At 44.4% G+C, this 22,174-nt stretch overlaps 1 protein-coding gene across 1 annotated transcript in view; it reads right to left on the bottom strand.

Annotated features, from left to right (window-relative positions):
• Positions 1-589: 589 nt before the first annotated feature.
• Positions 590-22,174, bottom strand: part of LOC139750158 (protein Star-like) — a 34,308-nt gene continuing 12,723 nt past the window's right edge. Inside the window, exons 2-6 of the mRNA XM_071664502.1 lie at positions 11,523-11,668; positions 9,428-9,642; positions 8,271-8,476; positions 3,577-3,739; positions 590-1,019 (exon numbers count right to left, since the gene is read on the bottom strand). Of these exons, the coding sequence (XP_071520603.1) occupies positions 828-1,019; positions 3,577-3,739; positions 8,271-8,476; positions 9,428-9,642; positions 11,523-11,652 (906 nt within the window). The 5' untranslated portion in view covers positions 11,653-11,668 and the 3' untranslated portion in view covers positions 590-827. The remainder of the gene's footprint in view (positions 1,020-3,576; positions 3,740-8,270; positions 8,477-9,427; positions 9,643-11,522; positions 11,669-22,174) is intronic.

The following is a 22,174-nucleotide window of genomic DNA, read 5'->3' as shown; positions in this document are numbered from 1 at the left end:
GTGGAAAGATGGAGTGAAAAAGATTTTGTGTGATCGGGGCCTGAACATGCAGGAGGGTGAAAGGAGGGCAAGGAATAGAGTGAATTGGATCGATGTGGTATACCGGGGTTAACGTGCTGTCAGTGGATTGAATCAGGGCATGTGAAGCGTCTGGGGTGAACCATGGAAAGCTGTGTAGGTATGTATATTTGCGTGTGTGGACGTATGTATATACATGTGTATGGGGGTCTGTTGGGCCATTTCTTTCGTCTGTTTCCTTGCGCTACCTCGCAAACGCGGGAGACAGCGACAAAAAAAAAGAAAGAATATATATATATATATATATATATATATATATATATATATATATATATATATATATATATATATATTTACCCCAACAATATAGATGAGTGATACATACTGACGCCGACTCTGTTAGCACCAGGTGGTTGTTTGTGTTAACTTCGTCGGTATCAACAATTTCGTCTGACCAGACTTATATAAACATTGTAGTTGATGACTCAGTGAAGTCTGGAACAGTGTTGTTTTATATGATATATGCATAATGATGAAACTTTCAAGCTAAAAGGAAGAATACATATATATCTTAGATTGAGGAAATGTATCCAGACTTTAAGTAACACGGATTTTCTTATCAAGAACGTCATATGAATTTCACAGACTATAATAAGACAATAGTTAGGCACTGAATTTTCTTCATTAATTTTCAGGGAACAAGTCAGACACATAGTGTGAGTACACCACGTGCTTGTCTCCTGTAACCTGAGCGACAGGTTGGTGATCATTAAGAGTTGTATATAAGCAAAGAGCTACGTATATCACTACTAAAGTCCTTCACTGGGGCGCTCCAACATGTCCTTCCTGACAAAGATGTAGTCATCACCGAGGCTGGAATGAAGAGCATAGCCTCGCTCTTGTAGGAAGACCTTCAGGGCGTGACCACCCTCAGGGACATGGCGATGTTCGACACACACGACCAGGATGGTCACCTTCTGCCAGGGCACCGTCCTCAGCACCTGCACCACAACAAACCTTCAGTCGGTATCCTCAACAACTGATGGTCAACATTTATGGCAAATCTCACATCTTCCGCACCTGGGGTGAACCTGTTAACCCCTTGTACAGGACTATACGACCCTTGAGCACGACAACACGACCGTTGAGAACAACGGTATTATCTTTCAGCACGTAGCCTCAACCCTTGGATGTAGTGACATGGCTCAAGATTTAACTCTTACGGGTCAGGACAAAGTCTGGTCATCATAGCCAAGGATCATACCGGTGCTCTCAAGGATCGTACCGTTTTGCTTAAGGGTTGTACCGTCGCGCTCAAGGGCGTACCTTGTGGTTGCCCTTGATGACAATGAATACTCAAAATTGCATTTCCTACTGACACAGTCTTAACTTATAATCCCGTAAGTGAAGTAAGTGACGATCTGAACCCCCGACACCTGTAAGTGAAGCAAGGGACGGTCTTAAGCTCCAGCAACAACAGAATATCGATGGGTACAGTTAGTGTCCATAATGACTGAAAGACTAGAGCAAATGAGTCTTCAGTGCTTGCAGATGATTAGCGACACCGGGTCTTGTACAGATTGGAATGATGACAGTGAATGGCTGATTCTGTAACATCTTGGCTGTGGGTGGGTCTGTACCACTTAGATGATTAACTTGACAATGACATGATTTTGTAACACTTGGATGATAATAACTAAACAGTGGTTTGATCTTTAAGACGTCTAGTATACTAACATGTCAAAAAAGATCCTTAACGAACCTGGAGAATTAATAAGAAAATGTTAGTTTTTACGACTTCTGATTCATCAACATAGTGATTGTGTCACTGAAATGACTAAGCTGAGTTTTTAAGATGTCTGGATGATTAACATGATATTATTTGGATTTTTAGCACATCTGGATGACTAACATGTTAACAATTGGGTTTTTCATGCGTCTGGTTAATTAACATGATAACAATTGGGTTATCAATTCGTTTGGACGATCAACATAACAACAACTGGGTACTCAGTACGACTGGATAATTAACGTACTAACAGCTGGGTATTCAACACATCTGAATGATTAACATGATATCAGTCTCGTTTTCACTTTTGCATAGATATCAATAACTCGAATCCCACAACTCTGATATGAAATCTAGAAATGGCAGTAGTACCGTCAGTACTGGCAGTAGGGTTGTCAGTACTGGAAGTAGGTCGTCAGTACTGGCAGTAGGGTTGTCAGTACTGGAAGTAGGTCATCAGTACTGGCAGCAGGGTCGTCAGCAACACCATGGCTACCACTGCCTTATCAAACAAAGCAGTGTTCCACGTGAGCCTCAGTCGTTCACTTTGATCAGTAAGAACCGTCATCTTAGATGGCGGCTGGGGTTACCGGACGCACTTCGGCAAAGGTACTGGTAGGGTCTATCCCTGCAAGGTCTGGTTTACATTAGCAAGGTAGTTTCAGGAAAGATTGAAATGTAAATAGTTAACGGAGGGACGATGGACACCGGACGCCAGGTACCGGCAGAGGAGCACATTTCCTTTGGCCAGGTGACCCGTACTAGGGCTGCTCACTAGGTATACCGAGCTGCGGGGGAACCAAAGCACAGCAGATGAATCTTCTGATGCGAAAGGACAGGAAGTCGACTTTATTTCCCCAGCTGAGTACAGAAATTGTCTCATCCATCCTAGGAGTTGACGAGATGCAACGAAATTGGTATCAAGGAAAACTACACCAGTGACTGGATGTGAACGAATTTATGAACGTTGGTTTAGTAAATCGCCTGAAGCTTCATGCCGCTGATACTTAACGCTAATAATTCTAGATTTTATGATAAAGTGTCAGTTTTCCATATAGAATTTGGAGGTCGGAGCAACTGTAGGATACAACGAATACTGACGACAGAATACTAACATCACCATAAATATGGCCTTCACACTGACCTTCCTTTCACAGTTGCCGTCCTGCTTCCACAGTATTACTTCGCATCTACCAGCTGATAATGCAAACGCTATGGCCTTCCCTCTATTAAAGCCATGAATGTCAAGGTAAGATCTCTGTCCTCACATAAGCCTAGCTATGGTTGATCCTGGTCACACACTCGCAGGTTAACAGATACATTAGAATGATATCTAGAAATTTACTCAGACCTCCATTGTCTTATAAGATAATCATACAAAATCACAACTGTTTCTTGTACTACCTGAAGTAACCCCATGCACAGTGGACACACTGGTACTCTGGCAACATTATGACCCCGCAGTTTGCACCCTCATAGTGTCATCCATAAGAAGGCTGCCTCTGTCGTCTCTTCTGACAGCACAGGACACTGAAGCTAGGGATAACTCGGTAACAAACGACACCGTAAAAGATCCAACAGTGTCATAGTGATGGCATTTGACATCAACAATATGCTAGTGATGCTTAATGACACCAGCAATTTACCAGTGATGGTAGATGTGCACTGTACCAGTAATGTTAGGTGACACCAACAATGTACCGGTGTACTAGTCTGCAGGTTTTGTCACTGAGGGTAGATAGACATAATACCCAGGAGGTTAGTCTCACCTGCAGCTCGGCGCCCTCCACGTCGAGCGACAACAGGTCCACATGAGTAACGTTGAGGGCGAGGAGCAGGGAGTAGAGAGGAAAGCACTTGACTCGGGTGTAGATTCCCTGACGACCCCCACCGTCAGCAGCACCCACAATGTGACCCATGGTGTCGCTTTGCCTGTAGAGTCAACAGTCAGCCTTGTAGAGATGTTTGTCCATAACTGTGGACGTGGGTGTGATTGTTGATGTGGTTTGTAGATGTGGGTAGTATCCAGAGTTGTGAAATCAGGTGTGTTTAGGGTGAACTGAATGCTGGAAGATTGTAGATATTTGATGGTAGTTCTGCTATATACAATTTCGTGGATTGTTTTCATTTTTCGAAGGAAGTGAGGTCAGTATAAATGAAAATCATATGAGAGTTGGGGTGAGAGAGTATCATGAAATTTTAGGGAGAATAAAAAGATGTTCTGGAAGGAGGTAAATGAAGTGCGTAAGACAAGGGAGCAAATGGGAACTTCAGTGAAGGGCGCTAATGGGGAGGTGATAACAAGTAGTGGTAATGTGAGAAGGAGATGGAGTGAGTATTCTGAAGATTTGTTGAATGTGTTTGATGATAGAGTGGCAGATATAGGGTGTTTTGGTCGAGGTGGTGTGCAAAGTGAGAGGGTTAGGGAAAATGATTTGGTAAACAGAGAAGAAGTAGTAAAAGTTTTGAGGAAAATGAAAGCCGGCAAGACAGCAGGTTTGGATGGTATTGTAGTGGAATTTATTAAAAAAGGGGGTGACTGTATTGTTGACTGGTTGGTAAGGTTATTTAATGTATGTATGATTCATGGTGAGGTGCCTGAGGATTGGCGGAATGCGTGCATAGTGCCATTGTACAAAGGCAAAGGGGATAAGAGTGAGTGCTCAAATTACAGAGGTATAAGTCTGTTGAGTATTCCTGGTAAATTATATGGGAGGGTATTAATTGAGAGGGTGAAGGCATGTACAGAGCATCAGATTGGGGAAGAGCAGTGTGGTTTCAGAAGTGGTAGAGGATGTGTGGATCAAGTGTTTGCTTTGAAGAATGTATATGAGAAATACTTAGAAAAGCAAATGGATTTGTATGTAGCATTTATGGATCTGGAGAAGGCATATGATAGAGTTGATAGAGATGCTCTGTGGAAGGTACTAAGAATATATGGTGTGGGAGGCAGCTTGTTAGAAGCAGCGAAAAGTTTTTATCGAGGATGTAAGGTATGTGTTCGTGTAGGAAGAAAGGAAAGTGATTGGTTCTCGGTGAATGTAGGTTTGCGGCAGGGGTGTGTGATGTCTCCATGGTTGTTTAATTTGTTTACGGATGGGGTTGTTAGGGAGGTGAATGCAAGAGTTTTGGAAAGGGGCAAGTATGCAGTCTGTCGGGGATGAGAGAGCTTGGGAAGTGAGTCAGTTGTTGTTCGCTGATGATACAGCGATGGTGGCTGATTCATGTGAGAAACTGCAGAAGCTGGTGACTGAGTTTGGTAAAGTGTGTGAAAGAAGAAAGTTAAGAGTAAATGTGAATAAGAGCAAGGTTATTAGGTACAGTAGGGTTGAGGGTCAAGTCAACTGGGAGGTAAGTTTGAATGGAGAAAAACTGGAGGAAGTAAAGTGTTTTAGATATCTGGGAGTGGATCTGGCAGCGGATGGAACCATGGAAGCGGAAGTGAATCATAGGGTGGGGGAGGAGGCGAAAAACCTGGGAGCCTTGAAGAATGTGTGGAAGTCGAGAACATTATCTCCGAAAGCAAAAATGGCTATGTTTGAAGGAAAAATGGTTCCAACAATGTTGTATGGTTGCGAGGCGTGGACTATGGATAGAGTTGTGCGCAGGAGGGTGGATGTGCTGGAAATGAGATGTTTGAGGACAATATGTGGTGTGAGGTGGTTTGATCGAGTAAGTAATGTAAGGATAAGAGAGATGTGTGGAAATAAGAATAGCGTGGTTGAGAGAGCAGAAGAGGGTGTTTTGAAATGGTTTGGGCACATGGAGAGAATGAGTGAGGAAAGATTGACCAAGAGGATATATGTGTCGGAGGTGGAGGGAACGAGGAGAAGTGGGAGACCAAATTGGAGGTGGAAAGATGGAATGAAAAAAGATTTTGAGCGATCGGGGCCTGAACATGCAGGAGGGTGAAAGGCGGGCAAGGAATAGAGTGAATTGGATCGATGTGGTATACCGGGGTCGACGTGCTGTCAATGGATTGAATCAGGGCATGTGAAGCGTCTGGGGTAAACCATGGAAAGTACTGTGGGGCCTGGATGTGGAAAGGGAGCTGTGGTTTCGGGCATTATTACACGACAGCTAGAGACTGAGTGTAAACGAATGGGGCTTTTGTTGTCTTTTCCTAGCGCTACCTCGCACACATGAGGGGGAGGGGGATGTTATTTCCATGTGTGGCGAGGTGGCGATGGAAATGAATAAAGGCAGACAGTGTGAATTGTGTGCATGTGTATATATGTATATGTCTGTGTGTGTATATATATGTGTACATTGAGATGTATGGGTATGTATATTTGCGTGTGGGGACGTGTATGTATATATTGTCATCCCAGACGCTTCACATGCATTGATTAAATCCACTGACATCACGTTGACCCCAGTATACCACATCATTCCAATTCGTTCTTTTCCATGCACTTCTTTCACCGTCTTATATGTTTAGTTCCCGATCGCTCTAAATCGTTTTCACTCCATCTTTCCATCTCCAGTTTGGTCTCCCTGTTCTCCTTATTCCCTCCACCGCTGGTACATATAGCACTGCACGCTTCACATGCATTGATTAAATCCACTGACATCACGTTGACCCCAGTATACCACATCATTCCAGTTCATTCTTTTCCATGCACTTCTTTCACCGTCTTATATGTTTAGTTCCCGATCCCTCTAAATCGTTTTCACTCCATCCTTCCGTCTCCAGTTTGGTCTCCCTGTTCTCCTTGTTCCCTCCACTGCTGGTACACATAGCACTGCCAACCTTTCTTCACTCATTCACTTATCTAAAAACAATTCAAAGTACCCTTTTCATTTCTCTCAACCACACTCCTTTTATTACCACATATCTCGTGCGCTTTCATTACTTACTCATTCAAACCACTTCACACCGCATACTGTCCTTAAACATTTCATTTCCAACACATCTACCTTACTCTACACATTCCTATCTAAAGCCCCTGCCGCACATCCGTAGTATATCACAGGGACTATTATTCCTTCAAACATACCCATTTTTTGCCTTCCCGGATACAGTTCTCTCCTTCCACACATTCTTCAGCGCTCCCAGAACTATCTGCCCCTAACAGATCCTATGACTCAGTCCTGCTTCTATGTTTCCATATGCTAATATGTCCAGTTCCAAATACCTGAAACATTTCACTTCCTTCAAGGTTTCTCCGCTCAGACTCACATGCCAACTAATCTGTTCCTCCCTGCTAAAACTAATAACCTTGCATTCATTCACATTTGCTCTCAACTTCCTCCATTCACACACTCTTCCAAGCTCAGTCAGCAACTTCAGTTTCTCACTCGAATCCGCCACCAGTGCTGTATCATCAGCAAATAACAGCTGACACTTCCCAGGCTCTTTCATCCCCCACAATCTACATACTAGCCCCTTTCTTCAAGACTCATATTTACCTCTGTCAATACCCTATTCATTAACAAATTCAAAAAACGATGGTGCCATCACACACCCCTGTCGCAGACCAAACTTCACTTGGAACCATTTACTCTCCTCTCTTCTTACTCTTGCACGTCTTACAACCTTCATAAAAACTTCTCTGTTTCAAGCAGCTTCCCCCTTACTCCATACATTCTTAAGACCTTCCATAAGGCATCTCGATCAATCATCATATGCTTTCTCCAAGTTCATTATAAATGTCACAGACAAGTTCATCTGTTTCTCTAAGTATTTCTCACATACATTCTTTAAAGGAAACACCTGATCCACACATCCTCTATCACATCTGATACAACAATGCTCCTCCCCAATCTGATGCTTTGTACATGCCTGAACCCTCTCAATCAGTACCCTCCCATATAGCATACCAGAGATACTCAACAAACTTATACCTCTTTAATTTGACCACTCACCTTATCCTCCTTGCCTTTATACAATGGTACTATACATGCATTCCCCCAATCCTCAGGCACTTCACCATGATCCATACAAGCACTGAAATTCCTTACTAACCAATCAAAAACCGTCACCCCCTTTTAATGCATTCAACTGCAATACCATCCCTTCCAGCCACCTTGCCACATTTTATCTTACGTATGGCTTTCGCTACCTATGCCCTCTTTCTAAATTACTCTCCTAAACTCTTACCATACCTATCTACGTGGGTTACACACACATTTGCGTGCACTCACACTCTCTGACATCTTAAATCAACCCTTCCACACGCACACCTCTAACAATACACAGATAACAACACTCTCTGTCACTAGTTCTCTCTGCCAACATCACACCCCGTTACCAATATCCCCTGTTATCACTACCACCAGCTTTCCCTGCTACAAGTGCACCCTGCCAGAAATACCCATGCCACCAGTACCCCAACCGCCAGAACTTCCTGCTACCACTACCATCGGTAATTTCTAATACCAGTGCACTCTGCCAGCAATACACACACCCTGCTATCACTAACTCCAACCACCATCACCCCTCATCCCCAGGCTCACTCACTTGAAAGTGACCTCCCTGGGAAAGGCACTGGGCGAGAGGCAAGCTTGGATCGAGTAGGCCTTCCTGCCTCTCTTACGGAGCGCCCAGAAGTTCCACGGGTCTGGTTCCACCAGGAGACCCCGCCAGCCAAGCTGCCGCTCCAGGTACAGAGTGTTGCTCAATTCCTCGCCGTTGTAGGCTCCAGCCTCCACGAAGAACCCCCAACGCTGGAAGGGAAGGTGGCAAATGTGAGGTTGTCTAGAGGTTACACATGGGGTAGGGTTGACAAGACATAAGTTATCAAGACATGAGAACGTTTCCTCCAACTGTAGAATATTAATTCTCTCTTCACAAGGGATGATTTACTCATCGGCAGAGATCATCTTAATGTGAAAAGAGGCGATCCAGACATGAAGAGTAGATCTGAACGTAGACGGGGAGGCCAACTGGGTCTCGCTGGGTTTGTATGTAATTGCGTTACGTTGCCCATCATGTTATCGGCTTATCTAGAAAATAGTTTACTTCTTGGGTATTGTTTCTCCCTATAATCAAAGTGGCTCTCTCCTCCTGAGTTTACATAATACCCACAGTATACCTCTTAACCTTACAGACACCCGACCAACCCTCAATGCCACCCGACCTTACAGACACCCCCCCCCCCCCCCCGTCATGCCATTTGACCTCACAGAAACCCTACTCCTCTCCCAATGCCAACTGACGTAACAGACAGATGAACTCCTCCCTAGATGACCATCTGACCTTACAGTAACCCTACTCCCACCACACCACCTAACCATACACATATACCTCCCTTATCAAACCACTTGACCTTTCAGACACCCCTTTCCCACCACGCCACTTGACCAGACAAACCTCTCCCCTACCACGCCACCTGGCCTTACAGACACCCTGTCTCACCATACCACCTGAGACACCCTTCCCCAGCTGGCCGCCTGACCTGACAGAAACATCCCTCCCCAGCTGGCCACCTGACCTGAGAGACATCCCTCCCCATCTGGCCACCTGACCTGACAAAAACATCCCTCCCCAGCTGGCCACCTGACCTGACAGAAACATCCCTCCCCAGCTGGCCACCTGACCTGAGAGACATCCCTCCCCAGCTGGCCACCTGACCTGACAGAAACATCCCTCCCCAGCTGGCCACCTGACAGTCTTACCTTGCCTTTAAGGATGCTCTCCACCCGCCTGCTCTGGCCGTTCTGGGAGAAGTCTGTGGTGTTGGAACTGTGGAGGTTGTAGGGCCCTGTAGCAGGGGGAACCAGGTGCAGCTGCCTGATGTACGTAACCAGGTCAGGGTGGTCCTGAGGCGCGCCCTCCAAGTCATGGTCCTCCAACTCCAGCACCTGACGCGGGGAGGAGTGCCGGTTGAGCGCTGTGGAAGCAGGAGGTCAAGTGATACCACGCGGTCGTTACCAGAACTGGCAAAGTGGGCGACATCCACCTGGGAAGGTAACATGGGCGACATCTACAAGGGGATGCAACCTGAAAGTCATCAGCCTAGGGAGACAACGTGTGCGAAAAATACCGGAAGAGACATCCTGAGGAACATCTACCAAGGGAGACAATCTGGCCAACATCCTCCAGAGGAAACAACCTGGGGAACATCTACTAGGGAAGACAACCCGAGGAACATCTGTCGCGGCAGACAACGTTGGCGATATCTACCACGGAAGACAACCTAAGGGACATCTACCAAAGGAAGACAACCTAAAAGTATATCTACCAGTGATGCCAACTTGATGAACATCGATTAATGGAGACAAATTGAGTAACATCTACCAGGGGAGACAACATGGGTGACATCTATCAGGGAACCGGATAGATGTTCCTCAGGGAGTGTCCTGGGCACCTATGGCAGGGGTTGGAACGTTCTTAAAACCTATGGAAGATTGGAAATGTTCTGGAAACCTATAGCAGGCCTGGGAGTCTCCTGGGGATGGAATCCCTCTCATACAGGCCGCCATGAGCATGACAGAGCTGATACTTTAGCCAAACTTGCACTTAGTAATGGTGATGTTGAAAACATCAATGGGTTCTCAATTAGAAACCTCAACACTGAAGTTAGAAAGGAACTAACTGACCTCTTTGAAGCACGAAGACGAGTTCAGATAAGCACAAGAAGAAACATTTTCCACCACAGTGAAATGTGTCAAATAAAACATGTATATAGAGAAAGTAATAAGATCAGCAGATTACATGATGTTGTAACTGCTACACTAGGGCTAGGCTATAGGTACTATTGGTGCTTTGGTCTATCTGGAGATGTTAATCATGTGAATTGTAAAAGTTTTTATCAAGAAGTTTGGAGACAAACTAGAACACTATGTCTTAGAATATGAAAATTAGAACTTTTTGGAGAAAGATCTAAACCAAAGATAGGATCTTTGATCTAAACAAACCCCGCAAGAAACGTCACATCTTATTGTTAATAACAAGATACTGAAGTTCTAAGATTGCATTTAATCAGTAAAACTTACTATATGACTATGCAATGTATATAATGAAGTTTATATAACGAAATAGATTTTGGATCAACTTGTGAATGAATTCAAACCCACTTTATTCCTTTGGCGCACAATGAACTTTGGTGCACAATAAACTAGACGGTAATACAGGCACAATTCAAAATCTGGGAACCTATGGCAGGACTTGATGTGTCCTGGGAACCTATGGCAGGACCTGGTGTGTCCTGGGAACCTATGGCAGGACTTGGTGTTTCCTGGGAGCCTATGGCAGGACTTTACGTGTCCTGGGAACCTATAGCAGGACTTGGTGTGTCCTGGGAACCTATGGCAGGACTTGGTGTGCCCTGGGAACCTATGGCAGGACTTGGTGTGTCCTGGGAACCTATGGCTGGACTTGGAGTGTTTTAGACATCGATGCCAGGAAGAGGAGTGTCCTCTGGCAGAATTAGGAGTGTCCTGGACTCTATTGCAGGATTGGGAGTGTCCTGGGCAGCTATGGCAGATCTGGGATTGTCCTGGGAGCCTGCAACAGGGCGGAGAGTGTCATAGCCAATCATCACAACCAAAGCCCAGACTGAGTGTTGTGTGTGTGTGTGTGTGTGTGTGTGTGTGTGTGTGTGTTGTGTTACGTGTATCATATCGTGCCTGTATTCTCAGGTTAGCACCGCCACTGTGTGTGAGCGCCTTGAGTTATGAGTGTGTCCATAAGCATCACTACAACTACGAACGTGTCTTGGGAACCTTTACAATCGTAGGTGTGCTCTGGAAGAGCACCACTGTGACTCACCTCTGGCGTTCAGGAGGAAGAGGAGGGAGATAAGAGTGAGGACGGTGGCTAGAAGGATGGAGAGAGGAGCAGCACGGGGCAGGCGTCCAGGCCGCGCACACCACCACCACCACTCAGTCCACACGCCCATCCTGTAACACGCCCACCTGAGGATAGGAAATCATGTTACTGGCCACCTGCACTGGCTGTAGGCTTCCCGGAACTATCATAATACACTCACCCATCCTCTTCCACGCCAACCGAAGGGTTGTTACCACCTACACACACCGGTAGTCCATCCACACACAAGGCTACTTGCAGATGACCCTAACAACGTCAGACGTTCTAAGTGTCGTACTTGTTGTAGTGATGCATAGATACAAACCATCATAGCGGTATAAGTCTCATTTGTGATGGTCAGTAAGGCTGACTCGTGATAGTGCTGATGATCATCAGACTGACGGTACCGTGCAACGTCAGCACCGGCACGAGATCTGTTATCGATAAAGAAAATATGTTGGAAATGAAATGTTTGAGGATGATATGGCGGTAAGGAGGGTTGGTCGAATAAGAGATGAAGAGGGTATGCTGAAATGGTCTAAACATATGGAGAGGATGAGTGAGGAGAGGATGACTAAGAGGGCATGCATGTCAGAAGTAGAGGGAACAACAAAAAGGGTAACATCGAGGAGGAGGTCGAAGGACGGAAACAAAGATGTTTTGAAGGTTCAGGGCCTATACATCCAGGAAGATGCAAGGCGCTCAAACGATAGAGTAAGTTAAAGTGATATGTTGTGCAGGGGACGACGTGCTGTCAGCGGACTGATCCAGAGCATATGAAGCGGTCAGATTAAACCTGGGAAAGGCCTGGAAATATCGGTTGTGCATAGGGGGCTCTTTTTTCGGTACATTATACATGAAAGCTTCTAATGTGTGGATGTGAGCAAATTAGGCCATTTCTTTGTGCGTTCCGGTGCTACCTCAAATATATTGTTATTATCATTATCATTATCATTATCATTATTATTATTACTATTATTATTATCATTATTATTATTATTATTATTATTATTATTATCATTATTATTATTATTATTATTATCATCATCATTATCATAATTCTTATCATTATTATTATCATTTTTTCTATCATTATCATCATTATCATTTGCGAGGTAGCGCAAGGAAACAGACGAAAGAAATGGCCCAACCCCCCCCCATATACATGTATATACATACGTCCACACACGCAAATATACATACCTACACAGCTTTCCATGGTTTACCCCAGACGCTTCACATGCCTTGATTCAATCCACTGACAGCACGTCAACCCCGGTATACCACATCGCTCCAATTCACTCTATTCTTTGCCCTCCTTTCACCCTCCTGCATGTTCAGGCCCCGATCACACAAAATCTTTTTCACTCCATCTTTCCACCTCCAATTTGGTCTCCCTCTTCTCCTTGTTCCCTCCACCTCCGACACATATATCCTCTTGGTCAATCTTTCCTCACTCATCCTCTCCATGTGCCCAAACCACTTCAAAACACCCTCTTCTGCTCTCTCAACCACGCTCTTTTTATTTCCACACATCTCTCTTACCCTTACGTTACTTACTCGATCAAACCACCTCACACCACACATTGTCCTCAAACATCTCATTTCCAGCACATCCATCCTCCTGCGCACAACTCTATCCATAGCCCACGCCTCGCAACCATACAACATTGTTGGAACCACTATTCCTTCAAACATACCCATTTTTGCTTTCCGAGATAATGTTCTCGACTTCCACACATTCTTCAAGGCCCCCAGAATTTTCGCCCCCTCCCCCACCCTATGATCCACTTCCGCTTCCATGGTTCCATCCGCTGCCAGATCCACTCCCAGATATCTAAAACACTTCACTTCCTCCAGTTTTTCTCCATTCAAACTCACCTCCCAATTGACTTGACCCTCAACCCTACTGTACCTAATAACCTTGCTCTTATTCACATTTACTCTTAACTTTCTTCTTCCACACACTTTACCAAACTCAGTCACCAGCTTCTGCAGTTTCTCACATGAATCAGCCACCAGCGCTGTATCATCAGCGAACAACAACTGACTCACTTCCCAAGCTCTCTCATCCCCAACAGACTTCATACTTGCCCCTCTTTCCAAAACTCTTGCTTTTACCTCCCTAACAACCCCATCCATAAACAAATTAAACAACCATGGAGACATCACACACCCCTGCCGCAAACCTACATTCACTGAGAACCAATCACTTTCCTCTCTTCCTACACGTACACATGCCTTACATCCTCGATAAAAACTTTTCACTGCTTCTAACAACTTTCCTCCCACACCATATATTCTTAATACCTTCCACAGAGCATCTCTATCAACTCTATCATATGCCTTCTCCAGATCCATAAATGCTACATACAAATCCATTTGCTTTTCTAAGTATTTCTCACATACATTCTTCAAAGCAAACACCTGATCCACACATCCTCTACCACTTCTGAAACCACACTGCTCTTCCCCAATCTGATGCTCTGTACATGCCTTCACCCTCTCAATCAATACCCTCCCATATAATTTACCAGGAATACTCAACAAACTTATACCTCTGTAATTTGAGCATTCACTCTTATCCCCTTTGCCTTTGTACAATGGCACTATGCACGCATTCCGCCAATCCTCAGGCACCTCACTATGAGTCATACATACATTAAATAACCTTACCAACCAGTCAACAATACAGTCACCCCTTTTTTAATAGATTCCACTGCAATACCATCCAAACCTGCTGCCTTGCCGGCTTTCATCTTCCGCAAAGCTTTTACTACCTCTTCTCTGTTTACCAAATCATTTTCCCTAACCCTCTCACTTTGCACACCACCTCGACCAAAACACCCTATATCTGCCACTCTATCATCAAACACATTCAACAAACCTTCAAAATACTCACTCCATCTCCTTCTCACATCACCAATACTTGTTATCACCTCCCCATTAGCGCCCTTCACTGAAGTTCCCATTTGCTCCCTTGTCTTACGCACTTTATTTACCTCCTTCCAGAACATCTTTTTATTCTCCCTAAAATTTGATGATACTCTCTCACCCCAACTCTCATTTGCCCTCTTTTTCACCTCTTTCACGTTTCTCTTGACCTCCTGTCTCTTTCTTTTATATATCTCCCACTCAATTGCATTTTTTCCCTGCAAAAATCGTCCAAATGCCTCTCTCTTCTCTTTCACTAATAATCTTACTTCTTCATCCCACCACTCACCACCCTTTCTAATCAACCCACCTCCCACGCTTCTCATGCCACAGGCATCTTTTGCGCAAGCCATCACTGCTTCCCTAAATACATCCCATTCCTCCCCCACTTCCCTTACTTCCATTGTTCTCACCTTTTTCCAGTCTGTGCTCAGTCTCTCCTGGTACTTCCTCACACAATTCTCCTTCCCGAGCTCACTTACTCTCACCACCCTCCTCACCCCAACATTCACTCTTCTTTTCTGAAAACCCATACAAATCTTCACCTTAGCCTTCAGAAGATAATGATCAGACATCCCTCCAGTTGCACCTCTCAGCACATTAACATCCAAAAGTCTCTCTTTCGCGCGCCTGTCAATTAACACGTAATCTAATAACGCTCTCTGGCCATCTCTCCTACTTACATACGTATACTTATGTATATCTCGCTTTTCAAACCAGGTATTCCCAATTACCAGTCCTTTTTCAGCACATAAATCTACAAGCTCTTCACCATTTCCATTTACAACACTAAACACCCCATGTATACCAATTATTCCCTCAACTGCCACATTACTCACCTTTGCATTCAAATCACCCATCACTATAACCTGGTCTTGTGCATCAAAACTACTAACACACTCATTCAACTGCTCCCAAAACACTTGCCTCTCATGATATTTCTTCTCATGCCCAGGTGCATATGCACCAATAATAACCCATCTCTCTCCATCAACTTTCAGTTTTACCCATATATTTTTTTTTTTTTTTTTTTTTTTTTTTAATACTTTGTCGCTGTCTCCCGCGTTTGCGAGGTAGCGCAAGGAAACAGACGAAAGAAATGGCCCAACCCCCATACACACGTACATACACACGTCCACACACGCAAATATACATACCTACACAGCTTTCCATGGTTTACCCCAGACGCTTCACATGCCTTGATTCAATCCACTGACAGCACGTCAACCCCTGTATACCACATCGCTCCAATTCACTCTATTTCTTGCCCTCCTTTCACCCTCCTGCATGTTCAGGCCCCGATCACACAAAATCTTTTTCACTCCATCTTTCCACCTCCAATTTGGTCTCCCTCTTCTCCTCGTTCCCTCCACCTCCGACACATATATTCTTTTGGTCAATCTTTCCTCACTCATTCTCTCCATGTGCCCGAACCATTTCAAAACACCCTCTTCTGCTCTCTCAACCACGCTCTTTTTATTTCCACACATCTCTCTTACCCTTACGTTACTTACTCGATCAAACCACCTCACACCACATATTGTCCTCAAACATCTCATTTCCAGCACATCCATCCTCCTGCGCACAACTCTATCCATAGCCCACGCCTCGCAACCATACAACATTGTTGGAACCACTATTCCTTCAAACATACCCATTTTTGCTTTCCGAGATAATGTTCTCGACTTCCACACATTTTTCAAGGCTCCCAAAATTTTCGCCCCCTCCCCCACCCTATGATCCACTTCCGCTTCCATGGTTCCATCCGCTGACAGATCCACTCCCAGATATCTAAAACACTTCACTTCCTCCAGTTTTTCTCCATTCAAACTCACCTCCCAATTGACTTGACCCTCAACCCTACTGTACCTAATAACCTTGCTCTTATTCACATTTACTCTTAACTTTCTTCTTCCACACACTTTACCAAACTCAGTCACCAGCTTCTGCAGTTTCTCACATATATATATATATTATATATATAGGTAGTATGTTTGAGGAAAGGAACCTGGATGTTTTGGCTCTGAGTGAAACGAAGCTCAAGGGTAAAGGGGAAGAGTAGTTTGGGAATGTCTAGGGAGTAAAGTCAGGGGTTAGTGAGAGGACAAGAGCAAGGGAAGGAGTAGCAGTACTCCTGAAACAGGAGTTGTGGGAGTATGTGATAGAGTGTAAGAAAGCAAATTCTCGATTAATATGGGTAAAACTGAAAGTTGATGGAGAGAGGTGGGTGATTATTGGTGCATATGCACCTGGGCATGAGAAGAAAGATCAAGAGAGGCAAGTGTTTTGGGAGCAGCTGAATGAGTGTGTTAGTGGTTTTGATGCACGAGACCGGGTCATAGTGATGGGTGATTTGAATGCAAAGGTGAGTAATGTGGCAGTTGAGGGAATAATTGGTATACATGGGGTGTTCAGTGTTGTAAATGGAAATGGTGAAGAGCTTGTAGATTTATGTGCTGAAAAAGGACTGATGATTGGGAATACCTGGTTTAAAAAGCGAGATATACATAAGTATACTTATGTAAGTAGGAGAGATGGCCAGAGAGCGTTATTGGATTACGTGTTAATTGACAGGCGTGCGAAAGAGAGACTTTTGGATGTTAATGTGCTGAGAGGTGCAACTGGAGGGATGTCTGATCATTATCTTGTGGAGGCTAAGGTGAAGATTTGTATGGGTTTTCAGAAAAGAAGAGTGAATGTTGGGGTGAAGAGGGTGGTGAGAGTAAGTGAGCTTGAGAAGGAGACCTGTGTGAGGAAGTACCAGGAGAGACTGAGTACAGAATGGAAAAAGGTGAGAACAATGGAAGTAAGGGGAGTGGGGGAGGAATGGGATGAATTTAGGGAATCAGTGATGGATTGCGCAAAAGATGCTTGTGGCATGAGAAGAGTGGGAGGTGGGTTGATTAGAAAGGGTAGTGAGTGGTGGGATGAAGAAGTAAGAGTATTAGTGAAAGAGAAGAGAGAGGCATTTGGACGATTTTTGCAGGGAAAAAATGCAATTGAGTGGGAGATGTATAAAAGAAAGAGACAGGAGGTCAAGAGAAAGGTGCAAGAGGTGAAAAAAAAAGGGCAAATGAGAGTTGGGGTGAGAGAGTATCATTAAATTTTAGGGAGAATAAAAAGATATTCTGGAAGGAGGTAAATAAAGTGCGTAAGACAAGGGAGCAAATGGGAACTTCAGTGAAGGGCGCAAATGGGGAGGTGATAACAAGTAGTGGTGATGTGAGAAGGAGATGGAGTGAGTATTTTGAAGGTTTGTTGAATGTGTTTGATGATAGAGTGGCAGATATAGGGTGTTTTGGTCGAGGTGGTGTGCAAAGTGAGAGGGTTAGGGAAAATGATTTGGTAAACAGAGAAGAGGTAGTGAAAGCTTTGCGGAGGATGAAAGCCGGCAAGGCAGCAGGTTTGGATGGTATTGCAGTGGAATTTATTAAAAAAAGGGGGTGACTGTATTGTTGACTGGTTGGTAAGGTTATTTAATGTATGTATGACTCATTGTGAGGTGCCTGAGGATTGGCGGAATGCGTGCATAGTGCCATTGTACAAAGGCAAAGGGGATAAGAGGGAGTTCGCAAATTACAGAGGTATAAGTTTGTTGAGTATTCCTGGTAAATTATAGGGGAGGGTATTGATTGAGAGGGTGAAGGCATGTACAGAGCATCAGATTGGGGAAGAGCAGTGTGGTTTCAGAAGTGGTAGAGGATGTGTGGATCAGGTGTTTGCTTTGAAGAATGTATGTGAGAAATACTTAGAAAAGCAAATGGATTTGTATGTAGCATTTATGGATCTGGAGAAGGCATATGATAGAGTTGATAGAGATGCTCTTTGGAAGGTATTAAGAATATATGGTGTGGGAGGAAAGTTGTTAGAAGCAGTGAAAAGTTTTTATCGAGGATGTAAGGCATGTGTACGTGTAGGAAGAGAGGAAAGTGATTGGTTCTCAGTGAATGTAGGTTTGCGGCAGGGGTGTGTGATGTCTCCATGGTTGTTTAATTTGTTTATGGATGGGGTTGTTAGGGAGGTAAATGCAAGAGTTTTGGAAAGAGGGGCAAGTATGAAGTTAGTTGGGGATGAGAGAGCTTGGGAAGTGAGTCAGTTGTTGTTCGCTGATGATACAGCGCTGGTAGCTGATTCATGTGAAAAACCGCAGAAGCTGGTGACTGAGTTTGGTATAGTGTGTGGAAGAAGAAATTTAAGAGTAAATGTGAATAAGAGCAAGGTTATTAGGTACAGTAGGGTTGAGGGTCAAGTCAACTGGGAGGTGAGTTTGAATGGAGAAAAACTGGAGGAAGTGAAGTGTTTTAGATATCTGGGAGTGGATCTGGCAGCGGATGGAACCATGGAAGCGGAAGTGGATCATAGGGTGGGGGAGGGGTCGAAAATTCTGGGGGCCTTGAAGAATGTGTGGAAGTCGAGAGCATTATCTCGGAAAGCAAAAATGGGTATGTTTGAAGGAATAGTGGTTCCAACAATGTTGTATGGTTGCGAGGCGTGGGCTATGGATAGAGTTGTGCGCAGGAGGATGGATGTGCTGGAAATGAGATGTTTGAGGACAATGTGTGGTGTGAGGTGGTTTGATCGAGTGAGTAACGTAAGGATAAGAGAGATGTGTGGAAATAAAAAGAGCGTGGTTGAGAGAGCAGAAGAGGGTGTTTTGAAGTGGTTTGGGCACATGGAGAGAATGAGTGAGGAAAGATTGACCAAGAGGATATATGTGTCGGAGGTGGAGGGAACGAGGAGAAGAGGGAGACCAAATTGGAGGTGGAAAGATGGAGTGAAAAAGATTTTGTTTGATCGGGGCCTGAACATGCAGGAGGGTGAAAGGAGGGCAAGGAATAGAGTGAATTGGAGCGATTGTGGTATACCGTGGTTGACGTGCTGTCAGTGGATTGAATCAAGGCATGTGAAGCGTCTGGGGTAAATCATGGAAAACTGTGTAGGTATGTATATTTGCGTGTGTGGACGTATGTTTATACATGTGTATGGGGGGGGGGGGTTGGGCCATTTCTTTCGTCTGTTTCCTTGCGCTACCTCGCAAACGCGGGAGACAGCGACAAAGTATAATAAAAAATAAAATAAAAAAAAAATATACATATATATATATATATATATATATATATATATATATATATATTTTTTTTTTTCTTTTTTTTATACTTTGTCGCTGTCTCCCGCGTTTGCGAGGTAGCGCAAGGAAACAGACGAAAGAAATGGCCCAACCCCCCCCCCCCCCATTACACATGTATATACATACGTCCGCACACGCAATATACATACCTACACAGCTTTCCATGGTTTACCCCAGACGCTTCACATGCCTTGATTCAATCCACTGACAGCACGTCAACCCCGGTATACCACATCGCTCCAATTCACTCTATTCCTTGCCCTCCTTTCACCCTCCTGCATGTTCAGGCCCCGATCACACAAAATCTTTTTCACTCCATCTTTCCACCTCCAATTTGGTCTCCCTCTTCTCCTTGCTCCCTCCACCTCCGACACATATATCCTCTTGGTCAATCTTTCCTCACTCATCCTCTCCATGTGCCCAAACCATTTCAAAACACCCTCTTCTGCTCTCTCAACCACGCTCTTTTTATTTCCACACATCTCTCTTACCCTTACGTTACTCACTCGATCAAACCACCTCACACCACACATTGTCCTCAAACATCTCATTTCCAGCACATCCATCCTCCTGCGCACAACTCTATCCATAGCCCACGCCTCGCAACCATACAACATTGTTGGAACCACTATTCCTTCAAACATACCCATTTTTGCTTTCCGAGATAATGTTCTCGACTTCCACACATTCTTCAAGGCCCCCAGAATTTTCGCCCCCTCCCCCACCCTATGATCCACTTCCGCTTCCATGGTTCCATCCGCTGCCAGATCCACTCCCAGATATCTAAAACACTTCACTTCCTCCAGTTTTTCTCCATTCAAACTCACCTCCCAATTGACTTGACCCTCAACCCTACTGTACCTAATAACCTTGCTCTTATTCACATTTACTCTTAACTTTCTTCTTCCACACACTTTACCAAACTCAGTCACCAGCTTCTGCAGTTTCTCACATGAATCAGCCACCAGCGCTGTATCATCAGCGAACAACAACTGACTCACTTCCCAAGCTCTCTCATCCCCAACAGACTTCATACTTGCCCCTCTTTCCAAAACTCTTGCATTTACCTCCCTAACAACCCCATCCATAAACAAATTAAACAACCATGGAGACATCACACACCCCTGCCGCAAACCTACATTCACTGAGAACCAATCACTTTCCTCTCTTCCTACACGTACACATGCCTTACATCCTCGATAAAAACTTTTCACTGCTTCTAACAACTTTCCTCCACACCATATATTCTTAATACCTTCCACAGAGCATCTCTATCAACTCTATCATATGCCTTCTCCAGATCCATAAATGCTACATACAAATCCATTTGCTTTTCTAAGTATTTCTCACATACATTCTTCAAAGCAAACACCTGATCCACACATCCTCTACCACTTCTGAAACCACACTGCTCTTCCCAATCTGATGCTCTGTACATGCCTTCACCCTCTCAATCAATACCCTCCCATATAATTTACCAGGAATACTCAACAAACTTATACCTCTGTAATTTGAGCACTCACTCTTATCCCCTTTGCCTTTGTACAATGGCACTATGCACGCATTCCGCCAATCCTCAGGCACCTCAACATTAGTCATACATACATTAAATAACCTTACCAACCAGTCAACAATACAGTCACCCCCTTTTTTTAATAAATTCCACTGCAATACCATCCAAACCTGCTGCCTTGCCGGCTTTCATCCCTCCGCAAAGCTTTCACTACCTCTTCTCTGTTTACCAAATCATTTTCCCTAACCCTCTCACTTTGCACACCACCTCGACCAAAACACCCTATATCTGCCACTCTATCATCAAACACATTCAACAAACCTTCAAAATACTCACTCCATCTCCTTCTCACATCACCACTACTTGTTATCACCTCCCCATTTGCGCCCTTCACTGAAGTTCCCATTTGCTCCCTTGTCTTACGCACTTTATTTACCTCCTTCCAGAATATCTTTTTATTCTCCCTAAAATTTAATGATACTCTCTCACCCCAACTCTCATTTGCCCTTTTTTTCACCTCTTGCACCTTTCTCTTGACCTCCTGTCTCTTTCTTTTATACATCTCCCACTCAATTGCATTTTTTCCCTGCAAAAATCGTCCAAATGCCTCTCTCTTCTCTTTCACTAATACTCTTACTTCTTCATCCCACCACTCACTACCCTTTCTAATCAACCCACCTCCCACTCTTCTCATGCCACAAGCATCTTTTGCGCAATCCATCACTGATTCCCTAAATTCATCCCATTCCTCCCCCACTCCCCTTACTTCCATTGTTCTCACCTTTTTCCATTCTGTACTCAGTCTCTCCTGGTACTTCCTCACACAGGTCTCCTTCTCAAGCTCACTTACTCTCACCACCCTCTTCACCCCAACATTCACTCTTCTTTTCTGAAAACCCATACAAATCTTCACCTTAGCCTCCACAAGATAATGATCAGACATCCCTCCAGTTGCACCTCTCAGCACATTAACATCCAAAAGTCTCTCTTTCGCACGCCTGTCAATTAACACGTAATCCAATAACGCTCTCTGGCCAT

The sequence above is a fragment of the Panulirus ornatus genome, chromosome 9, assembly GCF_036320965.1.
Source record: "Panulirus ornatus isolate Po-2019 chromosome 9, ASM3632096v1, whole genome shotgun sequence".
Lineage (NCBI taxonomy): Eukaryota > Metazoa > Arthropoda > Malacostraca > Decapoda > Palinuridae > Panulirus > Panulirus ornatus.
The sequence above is the reverse complement of the archived record's forward strand: the minus strand, read 5'-3'. Positions and strand labels throughout refer to the sequence as shown.